At 31.7% G+C, this 23,299-nt stretch overlaps 1 protein-coding gene across 4 annotated transcripts in view; it reads right to left on the bottom strand.

Moving 5' to 3' along the window:
* The window catches only part of LOC106068923 (dynein axonemal heavy chain 7-like), a 70,131-nt gene that overhangs the window by 19,471 nt on the left and 27,361 nt on the right, over nt 1–23,299 (bottom strand). For all 4 annotated transcript variants that reach the window (XM_056028420.1, XM_013228421.2, XM_056028422.1 and 1 more), the window contains 28 exons: nt 22,717–22,885; nt 22,426–22,528; nt 21,980–22,107; nt 21,215–21,427; nt 20,794–21,027; nt 20,353–20,466; nt 17,280–17,429; nt 16,762–16,944; nt 16,191–16,370; nt 15,483–15,614; nt 15,044–15,139; nt 14,392–14,517; nt 14,175–14,285; nt 12,681–12,878; nt 10,101–10,256; nt 8,860–9,028; nt 8,341–8,467; nt 7,261–7,477; nt 6,503–6,819; nt 6,024–6,165; nt 5,442–5,555; nt 4,578–4,696; nt 3,271–3,451; nt 2,701–2,820; nt 2,290–2,399; nt 1,381–1,570; nt 557–697; nt 77–280 (listed from right to left, as the gene is read on the bottom strand). In XM_056028420.1, the coding sequence (XP_055884395.1) occupies nt 77–280; nt 557–697; nt 1,381–1,570; nt 2,290–2,399; nt 2,701–2,820; nt 3,271–3,451; nt 4,578–4,696; nt 5,442–5,555; nt 6,024–6,165; nt 6,503–6,819; nt 7,261–7,477; nt 8,341–8,467; nt 8,860–9,028; nt 10,101–10,256; nt 12,681–12,878; nt 14,175–14,285; nt 14,392–14,517; nt 15,044–15,139; nt 15,483–15,614; nt 16,191–16,370; nt 16,762–16,944; nt 17,280–17,429; nt 20,353–20,466; nt 20,794–21,027; nt 21,215–21,427; nt 21,980–22,107; nt 22,426–22,528; nt 22,717–22,885 (4,444 nt within the window). The remainder of the gene's footprint in view (nt 1–76; nt 281–556; nt 698–1,380; nt 1,571–2,289; nt 2,400–2,700; nt 2,821–3,270; nt 3,452–4,577; nt 4,697–5,441; nt 5,556–6,023; nt 6,166–6,502; nt 6,820–7,260; nt 7,478–8,340; nt 8,468–8,859; nt 9,029–10,100; nt 10,257–12,680; nt 12,879–14,174; nt 14,286–14,391; nt 14,518–15,043; nt 15,140–15,482; nt 15,615–16,190; nt 16,371–16,761; nt 16,945–17,279; nt 17,430–20,352; nt 20,467–20,793; nt 21,028–21,214; nt 21,428–21,979; nt 22,108–22,425; nt 22,529–22,716; nt 22,886–23,299) is intronic.

Below are 23,299 nucleotides of genomic sequence, written 5' to 3'. Positions count from 1 at the left end.
TTAAATAACAACCTTTCAATATATAAATTGAATTGTGACTACCTTAACAAATATACAAGATAAGTTATGTGAGTACCTTATCAAATTCTTTCAGCTGTTCTAAGAACTTCATGTCACCAAGCATTTTTTTGGATGGACCCCAGAAGTCATCAATTTTTTTACCTGATCCATCAGGAGCATTTATTCTATCTGGTTTGATTCCTCGTAAAACACACACAGCTTCAAGGACCAGCTTGATCAGGAAGGGTGGACTTTTCATGGTTTTTACAAATGTAATGTCCTGAAAACATACTGTGCAAGTTTATTTAGTAGGCTGAGCATATTTATTTTACTTTTAAATCATCTAAAGTAATAAATAAAATATTGCATTCAGGTACAACAGTACTCAGAATGTAGATTCAGTAGTTGAATAAAACTTGTGGCATTTCCTAATATACGAAATCCTCTAAGCAATGGAGTGAAATCCTTTAGACATTATACATTACAACTTGTGCACAATTTAAAGTAACACTTACTATTCTAGAGTGCTACAAATGAAGCCAGTGAATCAACTTACATTCTGTGTGAGTGTATTGAGTGCAGACAGTGCAGCCTCCAGTGCAGGCAAGGCCAAAGCAAGCTGAGCATCACAGTCATCCTTGATTGCTTTAGCTGCTGAAGCTTGTTCATTGGCTACAGCTTCATCAGCTTTAACAACCTAAGTAGTGACCAACAAAATCACATCAGATACAGACTAGTCAATTGGATGTTACTATGATGTGTCCAACAAAATCAAATGAGATACAGACAAGTTCATTGAATGTTACAATGATAAGGATGTGTCATGAGATACAATAAACAAGTCAATAGTTGCAATGATAATTTTAAAAATCATTTGATTTTCTGAGGTTTTATTAACAGATTATAACATAAATGAAAATCTGTCTTTTTACTTCAACAATTTTTCCTTTTCCAAACAAATTACTATTAAAACATCCTCTCTAGACATATACATACAGGTTTTATACAGGTTTTAACACAATTGTTAATCATAAGTCTCTCTTTCTTAAAGATTTTCAATGGGAGATGGCTCTTTCATTCTTTTGCTATTAGCAAAAAAAAAATAATATTAAGGCTTGTCATCGAGTCCTAAGATCAATAAGGAATGCAGTATTTCCCATGGCTATGCAGCCCCTTCATATTTTGCCACATCTAGCACAGGCATAACCATTGTCTGCTGGTGGTCAATTGCATGAGAAAACTAATAATTGTGGCTTAATTGTATTTCCATAAATTTATATTTTTTCTTTTATGCCTTAAAGGTATTTCTATTGCCTGCTATTAAAATGGAAACACTATCTAGTAATTGTTCAAAAACTATTTTTGCACCATTTAATGTACCTTTTCTACTTTGGCCACTTCTATGGAGTCCTTCTCTATGACACTCATTATATCTGACACCTCTTTGGAGGCCACAACAAGCTGGGGTTGTAGGTCAGTCAGCTCCTGCTGCATGACTGATACTTGGCCTGAGGCTGAGGCTAATTTCTCAAGCCCTACAACATATCTCATTTTCTGCATCATAGTGGACCTGTCCAAACATGCACATTAATTGTGTGAATAGATGTTTAAAGTGATGAGTGTACCTATTGATATAACCAAATTTTATTTTTGTTTCATATGTTTCAGATGTTCCATCAGAAAAGAACATTATTTTGTCCTAATTGAAAACTCATGTATAGAAAACAGGGGGAGAAATGCCACCTTGGATCTACTATGATAAAATGAACATTATATCTAAGTGGGAGGCTTTCCACTTGTTTTTGTTTTACTACATGGAAGAGAGTAAGTTGAGAACAATCAACAAAAACGTTTCTGGTACCTGTGCATTAAAGACAATCTAAGGAAACTGACTATAAGCAAAATAAAAATGTTTTTTTACTGCAACTTTTAAGGGTAGAAAGATACAATAAACCTTAAATGTGAAAAACAGAAGTCTAATTTTTAACTCTAGGTACAAAGAGGGGTTTCAGATTATGATCTGTAAACCTCAGCAAAGAGATAGGGAGGAATTTTAAGATTTCTGTTATCTTCAACAGGGGTACAAAAACTACTTTAAAGATGCATGGTTTAAAAAAATAATTCCTATAGATTGAAGTTAATTTATGTCTAAAAAAGTAAACTTTTTAATCTTATAAATCTAAATACCCAAACTATAAATAATCAAATGTAATTGTGTAATTACTAACACTGATGTCTCAGCATTGATTTCAAGTAACTTTTTATATTCTCTATGTCGTAAAAACCTACTCTCTGTTATTTTTCAGCAAAGTCTTGAAAGTGTTGATGAGTTCCAGATATGAAGTTGGGGTCACATAGTTGTGTCTGTCTAACTCATGGTAGAATCTTTCTGAAAGCATCTGTAAGTAATCATTAGTACAACCTGTATGCATCTTTTTTTACATCTCTAATAAATAAATAGTAAAGATGATTCTACTTGTCATTTATAATTAATAAATGTATTGTACAATCTAGAAATTAAAAAAGCAAAAGACTTGTGCGCATAAAAAAACTGAACACTTCTAGTGTAAATCAAATTCAAAGTTAGCTATTAGATCACAAGCCATAAATGCAAACACTGTATAGATCTAATGCACAACAAAAGAACAACAGATAACTATATGGACAAATGTATGTACATCCTATGAGCACAGCACAAACCTGTGTTGACTGATGAAAATGTTTACACATTACAATGACCCCACGTCTTTCAGATTCTTCCATTTCAATAGATGTCAAAAATCGTGTTGCAACTGCTTCAAGAGCATCATCTGGCCAAGGCTGAAATGAAAAGGAGCCACAAGCTGACAAACTATAGATAAAGAACAAGTATTCTATTAAATTATATATAAATTACATAAACAGAAACTGAATATGCACATGCTCTACCCAAGATCTAGTTATGCAATCAATAATCTAACTAACTCCACCCACCAAGATGTAGTTATGCAATTAACATTCTAACTCTACCCAAGATGTATTTATGTTGTAATCAACATTCTTACTATACCCAATCAACATTCTAACTCTAACCAAGATGTATTTATGTATAACTATACCCAAGATTAAGTTATGCTATTAACATTCTAACTCTACAAAAGATGTATTTTTACAGACAACATTTTAACTCTAGTATATATTAACCTGCTATGAACCCCACTTTGAGGTGTATAACGAAATGATAAAATTTGCAAAATATACATATGCTTTAACTCAAACTAATGTCTTTACCTGAAACCAGTTAATAGTGCAACAATTAACGAGTGATGGAAATTTTCTGAGCCTGTTTCTGAAAGCATCTCCAATAGGACTCATTGAGAGGACAACATGAAGGTTGTCTCTGACTTTAGAAATAAAAAGATTAAAAAGTGCAACTAGAGAGCCATCTGTTTGTTGGTTTTTATCTCGAGTCCTGCAATAAAATTACATTATTAATTGTTTTTAATTTATTGAAAGACATTTTATATTTTAGCAGGAATGGGAGGTGGAAGTATTAAAATTGTCATAATTTGGTTCATGTAATGCTTTTCAATTTTCACCAGATTATATGCCATTTGAATGTTTAAAACTAAAATAGACTATTTGAAAATTCATTAGTACATGTTTAAAATATATTTGAATATGACACCTATAAAAGATCAAGTGTAAATAATACCAATAATTTACAACCACCCTAAAAAAAAACATTAAAAAGTCTAGATTTTGGTTACTATATTAATTGCCCCTTTTTTTCCTTGTTGGCCAGTTGTTCTAAACAAAAAAACTATTAACCATCAAAACCCAGAATAATTTTCCCCAAAGTTTTCAAAGACATAAAAGGCACAGTTTTCTAATACATTTTTTTAAAGAAAATTAAAGTAAAATTTACTCAAAAAGATACTAAATCTGAAGTGCATTTCCCCATATTAATTAAATAAATAATTAATGTAAACACATTTTAGCATTTTCTCTATATTTAGATCTCCCCTTAGATGTTATATAACTCAGATAAACTATCCTACCTCAGATGTTATATACCTCAGATGTTATATACCTCAAATGTTATATACCTCAGATGTTATATACCTCAGATATTCTATCCTACCTCAGATATTCTATCCTACCTCAGATGTTATATACCTCAGATATTCTATCCTACCTCAGATGTACTATACCTCAGATGTTATATACCTCAGATGTTATATACCTCAGATATTCTATCCTACCTCAGATGTTATATACCTCAGATATTCTATCATACCTCAGATGTTATATGCCTCAAATATTCTATCCTACCTCAGATGTTATATACCTCAGATGTTATATACCTCAGATATTCTATCCTACCTCAGATGTACTATACCTCAGATGTTATATACCTCAGATGTTATATACCTCAAATATTCTATCCTACCTCAGATGTTATATACCTCAGATGTTATATACCTCAGATATTCTATCCTACCTCAGATGTTATATACCTCAGATATTCTATCCTACCTCAGATGTTATATACTTCAAATATTCTATCCTACCTCAGATGTTATAGCAAGCCTCACCTGTCAAATGCTCTCATTTTCTCACAGATTTCTAATTTTTCATCGACTTCAAATAAGCCTGGAACCTCTCCAGCATTTAGTAATCCATTAACATCCTCTAGAAATGATTCTTGTTTAATCTGATAAATACATTTTTTTCTTGGACATTTGTTAACAAAAAATACACAGTCATTTAAAAAATGCTTCTTCTATACTTTTTTTAATAAAAAGTTGTAAAGGTGGCTTTGGGGAGAGGATTATCAGGTCCTGACCACATAAATGATGGAAGGGCAAGACTGCAAACTGAGTTTGAACTAAAGAATTTCATGTAAACAGACCAAAGATCACCTAACAGCAGCATCTATGCTCAAAAAATAATATTGTGACAGGTAGTAACAGAATCAACACAATAATGTATAAGGTTTTGTTAGTTATGAAAATACAAAAGCGAGGATGAACTTAGTTAAGAATTTTAACTTGCTTAATTTCTGTAATTTTATTTTTAAGGGGGGCGGGGGGTAATATGCTAATTAATTACATTATAAGCTTTTGAAACCCATTTCAGTAAATAGCCCTAATTATACTAGAATCAACTTTAGGTCAGCCAATTTAATAGGAGAATAAAATGCAAATGTCTATCTGCAAATGGCAAATAAGTGACTGGTATGAGTAAATATGTTATTCTTAGAATGTAAGACATCCAATAACAAATATGAAGCAAAGAAAACAAAGCAGACCCATGATTACTTCAAGTCAACTTAAAAAGTCTGGCAGAAAATAAACTAGGACTGTGATGATGGAGCAAACAAACTACTTGACAGAAAACTTAAGAAACTATTGGTTGCTCACAGAGATTGAGCTCTATTGTGAAACTAAATCCTTTACCTGACTGTCAGAAAACAGAAACACTGAAGGATTGGTGCCTTCTGTAGACCTTCTTAAAATTCTTTTCAAATCATCTCTCCACTCCACTGTGGTGTAACTTTTGGTTATCTCAACCTGAAGAATGAATAGTTGATGCTCAAGTCAAAAGTGTATGGAAACAACACTAGAGTCTAGAATTTAGAATTGTTTATAAATTTTTAAAATAAAAACAAATTCCTATGATATTGTTAAGTTGTGAGTCACAACAATTATTTCTTAAAATAAACATATTTCATGTAGGATGGTTTACAAAGAAAATGTCATTTTTGTTAATGTATTTGAGATGTATTGAAAATGGCACTAGATAAGAAGATTTTACTGTGAGAGTATTATTTCAGCAATATATATATATCTAATTTAATATAATCTAATTGATACAATGAAAATCAACATGTAGAAGTTCAACACTCAATACAAGAACATTTGGCTTTGATTTATTAAGCACCTCAAACAATATAAAAGTGAGAGAATTAGAGAATTTATTCTGATTCAGATAATTTAAGTAAAAATACGTTATACAGTACATAAAAAACTAAGAGTTACCTGAAATATATCATAATCAGAAATATATGCTGCAAGCCTTGTCAAAGATTGACGTCCAGATCCACCAACACCCACCAACAGAGCATGGCTACAAGGCTGTTTTAGAACTCTGGAAATCCTAGATATATGTTCAATAGCAAACCTGCAGAATAGAGGATGTTTCATCAGAAGTGATGAGCATAAAGTAGACATTTTTTAAAAACAGAACATAATATCATAGGTAGTTTTACTAAAATAAGAGATGGTACAGTTGCCACTTTAAAGAACTTTTTAGGCATTATTGCCTGGTATTGATTTAAAAATTTACTTAGAGTACTTAAAAATTTCAACTTTTCTGTTTTATTTCCAAAACCTAGTTTAATTGTGTATAAAGTTTAAATGTCAGAACTAGTTTAATATTGAAATATTCTTATTATTTAATGTTATAAAAATTATAAACACATTTTCCTGAAAGAGGCTAACAGTTTATTAAGTAATACCTAAACAGAACTAAGTCCATGGGTTTTTTGCTCATCTGATTGAAATCGGTTAAATAGTTGTTGAGTATTTTTTGCACCTCATCTAGGTTTCTAGCTTCCAGGTAGAGTCTTTCATCTCCCGCAGCCTCTGTAAAGTCACAATAGATCAGTGACCTGATGTTGTTCTCTGTTACTTCTCCTGTATTCTCTTCATCTAAGTGAATGAACAGAGCATCAAAGTCTGCTTTCAAAATTGAGAAGATGATGTCTCGACAGCATTTGAAAAGCCATGTTCTATCTTGGTCATCAATCAGCCGATCACTAAACACTCGATTCACCTAAAATGGTCATCAATATGATGAGATATATAATACATGTTTAAATAAAAGGGGATAAGAAACTGTCTTTATTACATCCCTTTAGATCAAACATTAAGAACTAATAAGTAAAAACAATAGAACTTCAAATATTTTGCAGTTCAAAACAATTCTATTAGGCATTTCTCAAAGGCACCTGAAACCTAAAATCTTTGATAATTCCTTTATAAATGTATTGAGACAGGCCTTGCAGTTAAAAAGGGAGATAATTTATTAAAAATAATGTCTTACTGTCATGTTTATAGTTAATAATGAACATTATTTTAATATCACATTTTTACTTGTGCACTTGTTAGAAGGTAAGTGGAAACTTGAATTGACTTTTCTTTCAAGTAGCACAACTGAGAGGTCCATACTTAGATTATATGTACCCTAGACTTATTTTTAAAAAAACACTCGTACCTCATGCAGCCAAAGCCTTTTAATGTCATTAACAGTTGGTGCAGTGACTGGAGTACTAAGCAGTATCCCTTGAATGACTCGACTGAAGTCTCTCAAGTTAAAAAGATAGTGACTCTTGGCAGGTGTGGGCAGCAAGTTGTCAGAGGCTTGATGGTAAACCTTTAATGTAGCTTTAATAATCTGACCAATACACTGGTACATTTCTTCAGGAAAGGATCTAAAAAGAAAAAATAATTTATCTTTGGATATTTATTCTACTTGACAACAATATAATACACAAACAAAGAATATATCTTTGCATATCTATATGTTCAAGTGACAACATTTGATAATCAACCATTGTAGGCATTAGGAGAGAACAACTGGTAATAAATAACAAACCAAATAAGAATTATTTTATCTGATGTCATTAAAGACAAAAAATTATTTCTTTGCAAAAACTTTCACTTTTTTGTTGTTTCAAATGTAATCTATGTGCTACTTATTACAAGGACAAGAGAAACAATTTTTTATAAGACTAAAGGTAAAAAAAAAAGAGAATAACTAGAGTATTAGAATGTACAATTGACTCAGTTCAGTTATTTTGGGAGCTACTGGACATAACAAAACTGTGATTTATAAAAGTACTAAAGCTGTAATTATAATACTTCATTTACCTATCATATGAAATATCTAAGAACAGACACAAAATAAGATTTGTATGTTGCTACTAACTGCCGCTATCTAAATGATGAACTAAATGAAAATGTAGTTGTGAAAGTTATAAACATGCTAAAGAATCAATAGCATATCATAGGTAAAGTTATTATCCCATTTCCTAACGTTTACATGCATACAGCTTTAAATATCTATTGTAAGTATCAACATGAGAACAAAGAAGAAGAAGTATCATCATTTTTTGACCTTATTCAAATCAAAGCATATGGAAAAACTAGTCTAGTTATAACTTAGAATGAAATATCTCACAAATAAAAAAAAACTTAGATCATGGCTTTGTATATCCCAGAATAAAACTGTTAAAAGGAGACAATTTTTTTAGGAGGATAACACTCAGTAATAAACTGATAGGAATTGACTTACAATGTTGTAAAATGCCAGGTGAGAATTTTAGTAAATATTGTTTCCATAGTGTCATCATCAAAAACATTGATTGATATACAATTGAGATGTCGTAAAAATCGTGGAGTTACAAAGTTTCTTCCTCCTCCTGTGGAAGTGTATTAAATATGTATAGGTTATAATATTTATTCACTTCATCTAATACCCACTGTTGTGACTTTTGAATAATTTAGCATAATATCACATATTTCAATTAAGTACATGACTCACCAGCTCAATGTTTCATGTAGTACATGACTCACCAGCTTAATGTTTTATGTAGTACATGACTCACCAGCTTAATATTTCATGTAGTACAAGACAACCTTTTTAATTTCAGATAGGTTTCTTTGCTTATTCACTTTTTTGTTTACTTTAGGTTTATCATTATGAATCAGACATTTTATTTTATTCTCATTTGAACATGCATGCTTACATATCATCTTAAATTACAGGTGCCACATAGAGTGATATTAGTAAATAAGATGAAACTAACTGTACCTGGTGGACCCATGGCACCAATGAACTGCATGTCAATGAGCTTCATGGGACTAGTGTCTCCCAGGTCATACCAAGTACCATGGTCCAGCCACTGTCTCAGAAGTTCTATAGGTGGTTGAGCTCCCCACTGCTCAGGCATTGGCATATTTAAGTCATCCACAAATACCAACTGGAAAAAAATGTATGAAATTATAAAAAAAACATTAATTTATTTTTGTTCTAGGTTAAAAAGTAATGTCAAACAATGTCATGGTATGAGCAGGTTTAAAAACATAAAACAGAAAGATTAAGTTTTAAATTATGTCTAACAGAGTGCTGTAATTGTGTGCTCATGTCAATTGTTTCTAATCAAGACTAAAACACAATATTAACTAATCTAATTCAGATCAAAACAGGGAACAAGTTATAGAAAGACTTCTGTCACCAAGCTTTGCTTTAGAAAATTCACAAATCTGGTGTTTTTTTTTTTGTTTAAGTTGACTTAGTTGAAGTTTCTAGAGAGTTAAAATTTTCACCAAGGATAAAGAATAAACTAGGATAGAAATACTGGGTAGAGCTGGCTGGGTTAAAGTTATAATTATTTGTTTAAAAACAAAAAGTTTCTAACTTAGAGTAGGAAAATTTACTAATATACATTTTTGTCACAGTAATTAGCATGTTTTATATCACATTAAAAAGAACTACTAACTAAGAGTGAAATAAACAGAGACATAATGTAAAAAATGTCAATAATCAATTCTAAAAAAAAATATGACTCTTTCTATCACAATGGTGACTTATCTAATCAGCAGCTAAGGTGGAAACAAATCCTTGGAGTCTGATACCCTGATTGTGTCAAAACAAGGAAATCTATTACCTAAACAGGCATTTGCACCTCAACAAAGTTGTGACCAAAAGTCCCTTGAGATTTGCAGGACAACATGAAGCAATAACAGAGGCTAAAACTAAACCAAATAGTAAGAGGACTAATTCTATATAAAGTGATGCTATGGATGAGACTGAAGAAATCTCTTGACTAGTCATGTCTGAGACGTAAAGCTTGCCAAAGTGCCAAATGGTATGGGTGAATTGAAGTCTAAGAGAGACAATGGATGCAATCAGATATTCCAGGGCCCTTACTAAAGAAATTATAGCAGCCCATGCAACATGGTAACTTACTCAATCTTGTTGGTGTGATCCATAGAAATGTTACACAGTGGACGCCAAGTAAAACAAGTTATTAAAAACAAAAAAAACTGTACCGCTTTTTTCCCTGGTGGAGGTCCATAAACTCCTTTCCTTCTTTTGTCTAACTTTGACATGATCATGTTCTGTGTCTGTGTAGAGCTCGTCTGTGCTGAGAAGTTGATGATATTTGGTTTGTAAACATTTTTGTCTAGTTTTTTTAGCAGGAAATCCTAAAAAAAAAAAAAGGTTTGGAAATGAGAAACTGGGAAATTAGCATTTACATATGCTTGTATATAGCATGTCTCTAGCTTCATGTTTGTATGTAGTGCATCTCTATGTGTATGTCTATATGTACCATGTCTCTACTTTTCTGTATGTAGTATGTCTCTTTATCTTCATGTCTTTATGTAGTGGATGTAGTGGATGTAGTACATCTCTATATTGACATTTATGTATGTGGTATATCTCTATCTACATGCCTGAATATAGCATTTCTACTAAGTGGTTATATCTCTACCTACATGCCTGAATATAGCATTTCTTCATCTATACGTTTGTATGTATGTGTCTCTATTTACATGCCTGGCCTTCACGAAGCATATCATATAGTTAAAAAAAAAATTACTGCAATAAAACACAAGTTTTTTTTCTTACATGTAATTAGACAAAACTATGAGCCTATTAAAATGGTGATAATGACTTGTAAAACATGGCAGCAAATCAGATTTTAATATAAAAAAATAAATAAAAAAGAATAAAAGTGTACTCATTTTATTTCCATAGGCTTTTTTTTATTATATCCAATGAGTAAAGTTACATATTTTGTAATCGATATTATATTTGGTTTAAGCATTTAAAGGCAACACTGTTATACAAATTGTATAAGTTTATTTGATTAACAGTTCTGTATTTTCAATTTGTGAACTTATACTCATACTTGACTAGAAGCTTTATTCATAGCTTTAATAGTTTTTTTTTCAATATACGAATTAAAAAAAGTGAGCTTAATAAAAAATATATTTAAATATATATATACTTATATATGCATGACCCAGGAATCTAGAACTCATTGCTTTAATGAGCTTCATTATATTGTTGATTGATATATAATATAGTGATGCTCAAAGTTCACTGTAAGTGGTGGATCCTTCTTCACATGTTGCTTAAATTGGTAGACATGTAATAGCTGGATCTCTGAAAGATTTTGATGGGAGGTACCTGACATTTTGGCGAGGCCGTTTTGGTGCGAGACGTTTTGGCGCGAGATATAATTTGATGATAATTTAATAAGCACGTAGCTTTTATAACAATGTTTATTTCACTCTACTGTAATATTGTATGTATAATATGAATTCTAAAACAGTCCAGCAAATGTTTACATTTTTTTTTATAAAAGTTTTGCTTATTTCATGAATATATAGGCTAATAAGTCAGATTCCTGCATGGTAATGACATCCCCTCCCCTTTAATTCTATGTGAGTTCTGCTAAGCGCACTGGAGAGCATTCATCTATTTCTTTCCAAAAGACATTTAAAAAAATGAATTGACATTAGTTTTATATCCGAACAAGCAAAGATACTCTTAAAAGATATATTTTGAGAAATTGGGATAGGGGAGATTTGGGTGACATCTCCCCTTGACACAGGTTAAGTCAAACAAATGAAGACAAAACCAGTACTGAGCACTGGTCATTGGCGTCATGCATCTTGTGATCATCTCTTTCGGACTGGTCATTACCTGTGACACCTATCCCGCCCCTCTCTTCAGGGCACATTTCACTCCTTGTATATACTCTTTCATCCACCCCTTCCCTCTTTCGTGGGTAAGACGATAATCTGTTTCTAGCACTCCTCTTGACATCACTAGGTGTGAATTTATAATCTTAATCTTTAATTCCAAGAGGGCCCCAAGGTTTATTAAAGAAAAGGATGTGAAACAAATACACACATTTACATGTAGTAAATCATAAGTCACATTGATGAATGGACTTCTATTAGTTCACATAAGTTTTGTTAGCAGATATAAAAAATAATTATTCAAATAACTTATATATAATGTACAAAAACTACTAATGTTTTTCGCTTAAAAATGTGTTTAAAAATGTATAATAAACAGATTTTTCCACTAAATTACCCCCTTCCCCCCAAGAAAAAAAGTCATAATATCTTTGACTATTTCATGCACGTATACTGTGAAGTATGGATGGCAGCCTGGTCTTGTGTAAAATTAGTAATTTAAGTATGTCCAGAAATTTAGCATTGTGGAATGGGAAATAAATTGTCTATGACAGTTTAAAGTGTGTATACATTTTTTTGACGCACCCTATATAAATAACAAACTTAATTACCAAAAATAACGGACAAAAATATCTATTGTTCTGTACATGAAAAATATGTTCAACACAAACACACATACAAAACAAAGATATGTAGGATTATTTTTAAAGAAATAATACAATGAACGTAACTTATGTGACCAAAACATTTTGTGCCAAAACGACCTTTGCACCAAAATGGCCACGCCCAAATGTCCTGCTTTGATGGGAAAACAGGAATGCATTTAAAAAAAAAACAAAAAAAAACATAACCAGCAACTGTTTTAGATGATTCAAAATTGGATTGGTAAACACAGGAATGATGCAAAGCATGACTTACTGTTATGTAAACACTTTTCCCAGTACCAGTGGGTCCCACCAGAAGGAAGTGTGTGTCATGTAAGGTCAACATGTCCATCAAAACACTGTAACGTATGGTATCAATAGTTGGCACAATAATTTCATTAAAAACAGCCTCTGCTTGAATGTCAGGTACTGAAGCCAATTCCTCAGACCAAAGGGCCCAGCGACCACAAATCTGAAACAAATATTAATTATTTTAATCAGGCATAATGTTTTTTAATTTTATTAGTCTTTACTGTGTTTTAAAGTGCCTTTAAGTTTTTTGCCAACCAGAAGTAAAAATAAAATAAAAGGGCAGTGAAGCAATAATCCTGGACTAGTATCCATGCAACTAATTAATAGATTGACTTGATTCAACATAGCACTAAAAGTTTCAAATTACTGATATACAGGATGACAAATTAATTAGACCAATAATATAATATAATATAATATGCATCCTCTGTTTGGGACTCCTCAACTCAAGAAAACATTAAGAAACTGAAACAGACACAAACTAGAGCAGTGAGAATCATAACAAATGATATTCACATTTGACTAGAGTAACACCTTTAGTAAACTCACTAAATTTAGAAAGCCTTCAGGACAGAACACTTAAAAGTAAAGTAGCAATTATACATAAAACACTAAACCAGCATCTTCAAATACAAAAACAAAATCTAATAAAATACTCAGAAAGACACAAATATAAAGGCATATTCTTCGTTCCATACGCTAAAACAAATTTGTACAAATGCTCCTTCTTCCCTAGTGGTATTAGAGCATGGAATAGGTTGCCTGAGCCAGCCAGGAAAACCAGTGACTTGACAGAATTTAAGTCATTGTTTACCATGCATGACTAGATGCACGAAGTGTAGGACAAAATCATCTTCTTTTTTGAAGTAACATCTGTATTTTATAAGAAAAGATAAGATAATTATGTTAACTAGGACTCGGAGGATTAATCATTGAAATACAGTTGAAATAGAACAAATAACTAGACAAAAGTTTTAAATCTTGATTTTTGCTGGACAAAGAAACTTAAATTAAATTAAATATAAAAATACATCTAAATACAATTAAGTGTCCAGTATGGCAGAATTTGTTTTATGTTATTAAAAATAAGACAGTGGTTAATTTCAAATGATTGTGCTATTATAAAAATCTCTGTTCTTTAAAAATTTGTATCGGAAGCATCAATTTAAAGCTGCCATTCAATATCACTTAGTCTCTACGTCATTAGTAAGTTAAAGAGACTCACTGCTGAGTACAATCTAGATCTAATTCTGTCTTAAAATATTTGAGTTCACAAATAGTCTTTCATTTGATCAACCAATAGTAATACCAGTAAACAAAAAACAGATATGCATACACCATAGCTAGTATAGATTTAGCAGACAGAACAGTATTTATTTAGACCCCTGTTAAGGGCAGCCATACAATGCTCAAAATGTTTTATACAAACTGAGAACAAAAAGATAAAGCAATTTACTTTTTTCTCAGCTCCCCCACTGTCTTTATTTAATAGTTCCATCAAGTCTTCTGTAAACACATCTTCACCTTCATCTTCACCCTTCTTTTTTGTTTTAGGTTTTTCAAATTTCTGAAAGTTTATAGACATTGATGTTAATAGCCATACAAATGCCACAGGTTATGTGTAATGAGATTCTTTGAATTTACCTATGATTTGATAGTAGACTATAAAGTACCTCTTTGATAAATTGATAATCATAGATGGTGCCCTCATCTGGAAATGGCAGCATGTAAGGGGCCTCTAATGTTGGTACATTGTGTACAAAGGCTAATGCACCTCTGGTTACTTCTGAGAGTGGTCCCTGTGCATCAAAACCATTCACATACAATGTAGAAAGTATAGTTTACTCATAACTAAATAAATAAACATCTGTTAGTAAGTGAATCACATCAATGAACACTGAACACCAGTTCTATTGTTGATCCATGGCTGGATCTTAACTTGCCAAACTAAAAGACAATATTCTAATCATAATAGATGAATTGTCTTTTTAATTGGTAATACATATTAGAACTACCAAGATTTATATTGACATATTTAAGACCAGCTTATTGTGGACATTGGTGGCTGAAAAGAACAACATTCAAAGAATATCTTGCAGACTATTTCTCATAATCTTACTTATGAAATCACCAACTTTTTGTGGTACTTAAATGTACACAAAAATACATTTCAATATAAAAGAGTGAGGTAGTGATAAATTAGAAAAAATATAATTTACTATCCTTATCTATATTGGTAAAGCCTGGCTGATTCTAATGTAATGATGTTCACATTTTTCTTTAGAACTGATACTAACTGAGATACAGAGTAACAGAAACACTTACTCTCATCAACTCTTTAATGAGGGAATCAAAGCGTAGCCTGCCAGGTTGGTCACAGGTAGCACCGATGGACCAAGTTATAGAGAACAAGAAGATACACTGTCATGGATACAAGGTATTAGCTTTTTTTACATGATGATGACAAGAGAAAATTTACATTTTTAAATTACACTTGAGTAAATGCAGCGAAGCATGTGTGATGGTCACAATTAAATTTAAAACATACATTATTGTAATTATATAACTGTTTATCTTGCAACACAATTTAATGGATTAATACTGATATATAACTTGTTTGGAATACTAATAAGCTTTTATACAATGGAAAAGACTAATAAAATAAGCATATTTAGACAAATAAAATGAACTACAATTGCAATTATGAAAAGCCATTTAGAAATTTCAGTTTCAAATAATCTTGTATACAAGAAAGGGAGACAACCTCAAGCCACATGATGATTTCTCTTTCATCCAACTGGACAATCTTGGCATCACTGTGGAACTCATCCATGTTGGTATCCATTAGGTGCATGAGTGCCACGACTAAATTATGATCAGTTGTTGGAGACAGTTCCTAGTAGGTTTAAATATTATATAATAAATATATTATATAAATTATATCATTTTACAACATATAAATTTTCACCACAAAAAAAAAACACTAAATCATCAATAAACTGCATAGTCTCTTACAAATCAAGATTATTCAAAATTAGAGAAGAAAAAAAATTTCACTATCCTTGCCTATATTTGCTATTTGCAAAAAGGAATATGATCAATCAAAATCGTATGAATTAATTTTTTTTTTTGGTAGGCATGGTGGCTGAGTGTTAAAGCAATCTGCTTCTGAACAGAGGGGTCCTGGGTTTGAATCTTGAAGACTGGAAATTTTTTATTTCAGGATCTTTAGGGTGCTGACACCCTGATTAAAATTGGGCCACAAAAACAGATGGCCTTTAAATCAGCTGACCACAAGGTCAGAGAGAGGGATACTTTACTTTTTTAAATCAATTTATTTAGCACAGTTTCCTTAAGTATGATATAAGTGGACAATAGTTATAATACTTGATTCTTAGTTTGAATAATAATTTGTTACACATCCTAGACCAAACAGACTTTTCATTCAATTAATGGTAAAAAGTGGGCAAACCTTCACTCCAGATTTATGCACCAAAGCCAAGCAAGCATCAACAAAACGTTCAAACTGTTTATTTACAATAGCCTTCATAGTGTCAAGAAAGAAATGTGGCTTAGCAAAGAGCCATGACTTAACCAGAGGTCTCCAGCCAAGAGATGATGGTTCCATATAGATCATTCCACAACGAGATACCTTGAAATCAATCATTTCATTTAGCAGTTAAGCCAACGTGTAAATAAGATTATTATTGTTATCAGAGTCATAAGAATATTTTGTACCTACAAGTGTCTATACCACAGACTCCAGTAGTTTGAAGCCAAAGGTCATTCTCTTACTAAGACTTCTTTAAAAAAAAAAAGAGGATTGGTTCATTAAATTGTTATAACAAATGTTTGACTGACCCAAAAAGTCATAATCCTAAAGTACTAATTTCTTTTAACACAGATGACACTGACTTAAACCATTAAAAAACTCTTCACAGGTCTGATTGAATGACAAATATGTTCCTAGTAAAATAATCTGATACAACACATGATTGTTCTTTATAAGGCAATACAGTCTTTCATCCAAAGTTAGCACTCACAGTGGCAGGAGAAGCTGCTTCAAGATCCATGGGCTCAAATATAAGATTAGTAGTTGGCATCAATTGAATGATCTCTCCACTCATCAAACATAGCTTTTTATTGTCATCCAGTACTGTGTTCATGTTTTCAATCCACACAGCATCTACAGGACCATCAAATATCAGCCATTTGCGGTCTGGATTCTATTTGAATTAAAGTTCATGCAAACATCAAATATAATAAAGTACAGAAAATCTCTCATAACTTCATATAATAATGTAAAAAAAAAAAAAAAAAACAAGAACATAACTCTTCATGTTTAGATAAAATTGTAAAGACTGAAGTAACAGTGCAGCAATGCAATAGATAGCCAAAGTTCTCCTGGCACACTGTATAAAAGTAAACATGCTAATGAATAATTGAGTAATGCATATGCATTGAGTTACAAAGAAACATCTTGATTACTATTTAGCTTGGCACTTTTTATAAAGTATAATTGCTTAATATAAAGATATACAATTATCATGCTAAATCTTACATTAGAGATAGCAAAGTTTCTGTAGTTGACAGCAAGGATTCCATCTGACCATTCATGAGAGACTGGATCAAAACGTCCATAGAGTTGACCCATTGTGATAGCTTTTGGATTAATAACAGCAATCTCTACCCTGTGTTCATCCATTAGCTCCTAAGAAAATAAGTTGACTATGTTATCACAACTTAACTTCCATTAAAAATATTACCTAATAAGACATCATTTGCCAATGTGATCAACTTTTTTCTATTACAGATTGAAAGTTTTAACTAGTATAGTGTCATTTATTTATGTTTTCTAGTAATGAATAGCACAGCTAGAATTTGGACAGAAAATTCTTATGATTTCACAGTGCACTGTCTAGAAAGAGTAAAGATACTTGAAGAATTGTATATCAAGAAATCTGAGCATAGTGTCCATGTTTGTTTTGTTCAATCTGCTCATTTTTCAAATGCTTCTTATTTTATGTTAATTCAGAATTAGGATTCAAACATATAATATTTTTCTTGTTAGATTTATTAAACTAAAGTGTACTTATTTTTAACTTCTGGATTTATTTTATTTGCTTAAATCATTATGTAGTGTGTTGTGTTCATATTTCATATAGTTAATTACTTTCATTAGCTCTATTCATTATGTAGTGTGGTGTGTTCATATTTCATAAAGTTAATTACTTTCATTAGTTCTATTCATTATAGAGTGTGTTGTGCTCATATTTCATATAGTTAATTACTTTCATTAGTTCTATTCATTATAGAGTGTGTTGTGCTCATATTTCATATAGTTAATTACTTTCATTAGTTCTATTAATTATAGAGTGTGCTGTGCTCATATTTCCTATAGTTAATTACTTTCATTAGTTCTATTCATTATACAGTGTTTTGTGCTCATGTGAGGGTCAAGAAATCCACTTTTTCATTGGAACTCAAGATACATATAATTTGATCTAACACAAAAAAAAAATACTAAACATGAATGAAAATATGTAATAATTTTATGCAGAAGTCATGAAAAAAAAGAAATATTGTATAAATGTATTTTGTAAGCAAACTAAGTTCTTTGGTAAGTCAACTATAAATTTTTAAAATTTCTTTTGGGTTTAAAGTAAATTTACTATCACGTAACATAAAGAGGCTGTTGCATTAAGTTTATTTTTAGATTGTATTCCTGCAGCACAAGGCCATTTAGAATAACAAATAATTCACTTAATTGGAAACCTTGGAGAGGCACCCACTCAGAACAAAATTCCACAAAACTGGCACAAAAAACCGTCTCAAAAGGACCAATTTCATACAGGAATCTCTAAACCTAAAAAAGAAACACCAACTTGAAAAAATTACTCTGGAATCCTCGATACACTATAATGAATCTCCACCCTGGGACGAAAGCCCTCTTCCTACTATAAGGGACCATATTGAAAACATAAAAAGAAAATCTGATTACAGACCAACAGAGCTCAAGGAAATAGTGAACTGTTTTCTACATACCAATTACCCTAGCAATCAGTGGATCAGAGTTTACACGGATGGCTCATCCCATAAAGCCACCACAAATGGAGGAGCTGGAATACTTATCGAATGGCCAGATGGAGGAAAACTAGAAAAATCCTTTGCAACTGGAGAGCTCTCTGACAGTCACAGAGCAGAAAGGGAAGCACTAGCACTAGATGCTACCATGCTAGCAAATCATCCAAGTTCCCCTCACAGTCAGATTGTCTTTCTAACAGACGCAAAAACAACCCTCCAAAGCTTGCAAAACTCTGATTCCCCTTATATTAAAAACCTCAGAACAGCACTCACAAAGCTCAACCACAACAGCAAAAAAACTGTTATTCAATGGATACCAGCTCACATACAACTAGCAGGAAATGAGAAGGCTGACACACTCGCCAAGAGTGGGAGAACAAACTCACAAGTAAACTCTGCACTCTATCCAGAAGAAATGAAGAAATTAATTGTAGATAAAATAAATGAGAAATGGACGAGCTCCCACCCAAATCACAAGAAAGATGATGCTTACTATAAGCTATCCCGACAAGACCAACGTCTAATCTTTCGACTCAGGACGGACACAACAGAATGCGACAACACATGTTCCGGAAGCTCAAAATTGGAACCAGTGAAATCTGCCCATGTGGAGTATCACCAGAAAATGCCGACCACGTCCTCCAAAACTGCTCTCTCTACCAAGAGGCCCGTATAAGACATTGGCCCCAAATCACCACAGTAGAAAGAAAACTATATGGAGAGCTCCCTGATTTGGAAACCACTGCGCAGTTCATCTCATGTATTGGTCTAGTCATATGAACACTCCAACATAACAATGAGAATGATGAAGAAGAAGAAGAAGAATAACAAATTATTAATACTTTCATTGGTTGAATGTTTGCATCACAAGGTCATGGCAGCAAGTTAATTCCTGACCATAAAAGGAGCAGTGGAGAAATTCAGTGGGCGAAAGAGGAGATTGGTTGTTTCTAAATGAGAAAAGACATAGATGGTAAAAAGAATTTAAAAGACATATATATACATTGGGAGCTTGAACGAGGATAGTAAATTTTGTTAAATTAAATTGTAGTGTACAATGTGTATATTCAATAAAGTGATTCCTAGTTCCAGAATTAAAGCTTTGTATTTATTTTTGAAGGATCTCAGTTTTTTTAATTTATAGTTTACATTTGTACCTCCAACATCATGATATTGTTTGAATGTTCTATTATTGTATAAAAGGAGAGATGTAAACAAAATTATAACACCAGAAATGCATTGTCTGATCAACACAATCTCAACATAACATCAAGACATCAGATCATTACTCTAAATATATCATCTCATACAGCCTCAAACATAGACGGTCACATCTGCAATCCATTTTTAATTTCATTGAAGCATTACATTTGTATTCATTTTAGAACATTTTTTTACTGTGTAAATATTTTTTTCCCTGTTTCTAAATATAACTGGGTTGAGATGAGCTTGTTACTTTTTTTTACAATTTTCTTACATCCCTTATACTGCCACATCTTGTTTTATTTTGACTTCTCTAATGAACACACTTTGCTTGAATTTGTACATACCTGATCTTCTATCTTTCCCAAAGCATTAGCTAATGTTCTGTAAGCAGATGTTTTGCCTCCTATTGGATCTCCAACAATCATGAAACCATGTCGGACAATCATCATTTCATAAATCTGAAATGAAATGAACATACTTTTAGTGTCCCTGCTAAGATATAACAGGCATTAAAAAGAACATTGTGTAAAATATATAATATATGAATAATTGTATTTCTAAGTCAATACAGTACATTTTTTTAATCTTAAGTCTAATTTTGTGCAGTAAGAGATCCAAACTGTTTCAATACAATTTAAATTTTTGTCAAAATACAACCAAACAGATTGAACAAAAATATAATATATATTGACAAGTAGATAGTCTTATAATGAATGAAACAAAATCTGAAAAATAATAGTAGGCTATTGACAATTAAATTAGATCAAAGTTTATCATGGCTATACCTCTTGTATTTTTGTTAAGAAGAATGGAGTACATTGTAGGTTGGTTTCTGTACATGCTGTCTTAATGTTCTCATTCAGTATCACATAATCTGGCTCAGGAAGCCTCACCCCAGGAAACAAATCTGATGTAATGCCAGCAAACAGGGGGAGATCTTGGCTCAGAAATTTGGGCAAGTTGACATCAATGATGGAGCGTAACATCAAAATATTTTCATCTTGCTCTGGGTATCTCAGCTGATCAAAAGAAATAGCTGGCTATTGGTAGCTTTAAACAAATATTTAGTATCTATTTTCTTTTCAATAGTCATTTTCAGTAAAACTTTTGTTTATAATGCTTAATATGTATTTTTTATAATTGTAAAACATTTTGTTAGTAAAATAAAATACACAAATATAAGAGCCTATAGTCAAGTCTCAGTACCTTCAAGTTCCCAGCAGCTGTCAAGACAGATTTCACAGCTCTCATACCGTAGTCGTAGTGACTTTGAGAAGACAACTGCTCTGAGCATAGACGATATGTAGCCACAATTTTAATAGACAGAGGGCGTGCAATTACAAACCCACAAGAATAGAGTGAGATCTCAGAGATAAGTGCGTAATCTGGCACCATCATTGCCACAGTGCGAAACAAGGCCTGAGAATAGACACCAGTTGATCACTTTATGAAATAATATACTAATAGGCAGTTTTCTATGTTAACATCTTTTAGTACTGACAAAATGTATAGTGATGAACAAAATTAGATAGTTTGAAAAAAATATGCAGGTGCCATTGGCTTATATAAAAAATTTTTAATGAAGAATGATGTTTTTTTCAAAGTTATTATGTTTTTTTTCTTTGTTCAAAAGATGAGTATATCCAGTTCAGTTCAAAAATGAAATTGGTTTGCCTAGAAGCATACTATGTGACCAGCACTATAATAAAATCTATCTTCTCATCTCAATGAATGCAGCTAGACAAATATGCTAACTTATTTTCTCTGTGATCAACATGAGTTACCCCCCCCACACACACACACTCTTTCCATAGTCTTTCGCTAAAAGCAAGAAAAAAAGGTAATGGAAAAAGAACAAATGTGATTAAAAATAATGAGTTAATGCAAAGAAACAGGCTTGTCTCAGTTGATCTAAATTATGTATATGAAAGTCTTTGAGTTCCAAAGCAAAGAAAGCTGTGTCCATATCACCTTTAAATTGTCTGGTAATTCTGATCGTCCAGCATAGCCTGGATTCATGGTTATAAAGACAGCACATGTTGGGTCAAGCTTAAGTTCAGTGCCCTCAAAGAGCAGTGTATCAGATCCAGAGTTGATACCTTGGCAATGATAAAACAGATGAAGTTTACAAATTTTAAATGCAAAACATCTGGTCAATGACAGCTCTTAAAGTAAAAATATTAGGGAATTGTAAATTTACAACAATCAGACCCAGCAAAACATTAAGATATTTAGATCATAAAAACAAAACATTTGTTAAACTAAAAAATATAAGTGTTTACCAATTTTTTTATCATTGAAGATAAAATAATTCAAAGGGCCTAAATAAATGTGCTGAACCCATGATTTTAAAGTATTAGTAAAATCCAAAGATATCATTTTGTAAGTTGTTTTCTTAATTTCAATACTATACAAACCTCTCTGAATTGTAAGAATCTGTTGAGCTACAACAGATAGTACTTCCAAATCAATTCTGTTAAACTCATCAAAACAGGACCATGCTCCACATGAAGCAAGACCCTAGTGAACGAAATTACAAATGAAAACTTACATTGTAAGCTTGATTAAAAGTATAGAATGGATTTGTAGAACAAACTTTTTTTTAAAAGAATTTAATATACATAACTTTGTTAGAAACATTTGTATTCTTTTTTTTTATACTTAAAACTTAATTAAAAATGGACAGGGACAATCAGGCACAAATTAACCTTAAAAAATTTCCCAAGTGCAATATAATCCAGGCCATCAGAACAGTTGAACACAACACACTGTTTAGCCACAGCTTTGGCCAGATCCTTTGTGGTTTCAGTTTTTCCTGTACCAGCTGGGCCTTCAGGTGCTCCACCAAGATGTAAATGTAAAGCTCCAAATAGTGTTCTAAAGTACAAAAAAGGGATTGCATTGTTACCAACTTGCAACAAGAGATACATAACAGAGTTATCTGAAGAGCATTAATTAATTCTCTTTCTAAATTAGTCTTAATTAAAAGGAAGGCCAAAACAAATTTAATAGCTTTTTGTCTTTATAAACAATATTTTCAAATGTTGCCTTTAATATAAAAATAGTTTGTAAGGTACTAATAATTTAACTCCCTTTTTGTGTTTCATAAATAATGAAAAGTGAATTGTCTATCATGATCCTTAGGCTATCCAGTTTATTATAAAATTGTATTATATAAAAGTATGAGTTTTATATTATATTCTTTCATCTTTTATGTTAATAAAAAATTAATTTATAGCACTAGAAAGAAAAGCTAATATCTGAATGCTTCTCTCTCATAGTACTTATATT

The sequence above is a fragment of the Biomphalaria glabrata genome, chromosome 5, assembly GCF_947242115.1.
Source record: "Biomphalaria glabrata chromosome 5, xgBioGlab47.1, whole genome shotgun sequence".
Classification (NCBI taxonomy): Eukaryota; Metazoa; Mollusca; class Gastropoda; family Planorbidae; genus Biomphalaria; species Biomphalaria glabrata.
This window is presented reverse-complemented; position numbering and strand designations above follow the sequence as displayed.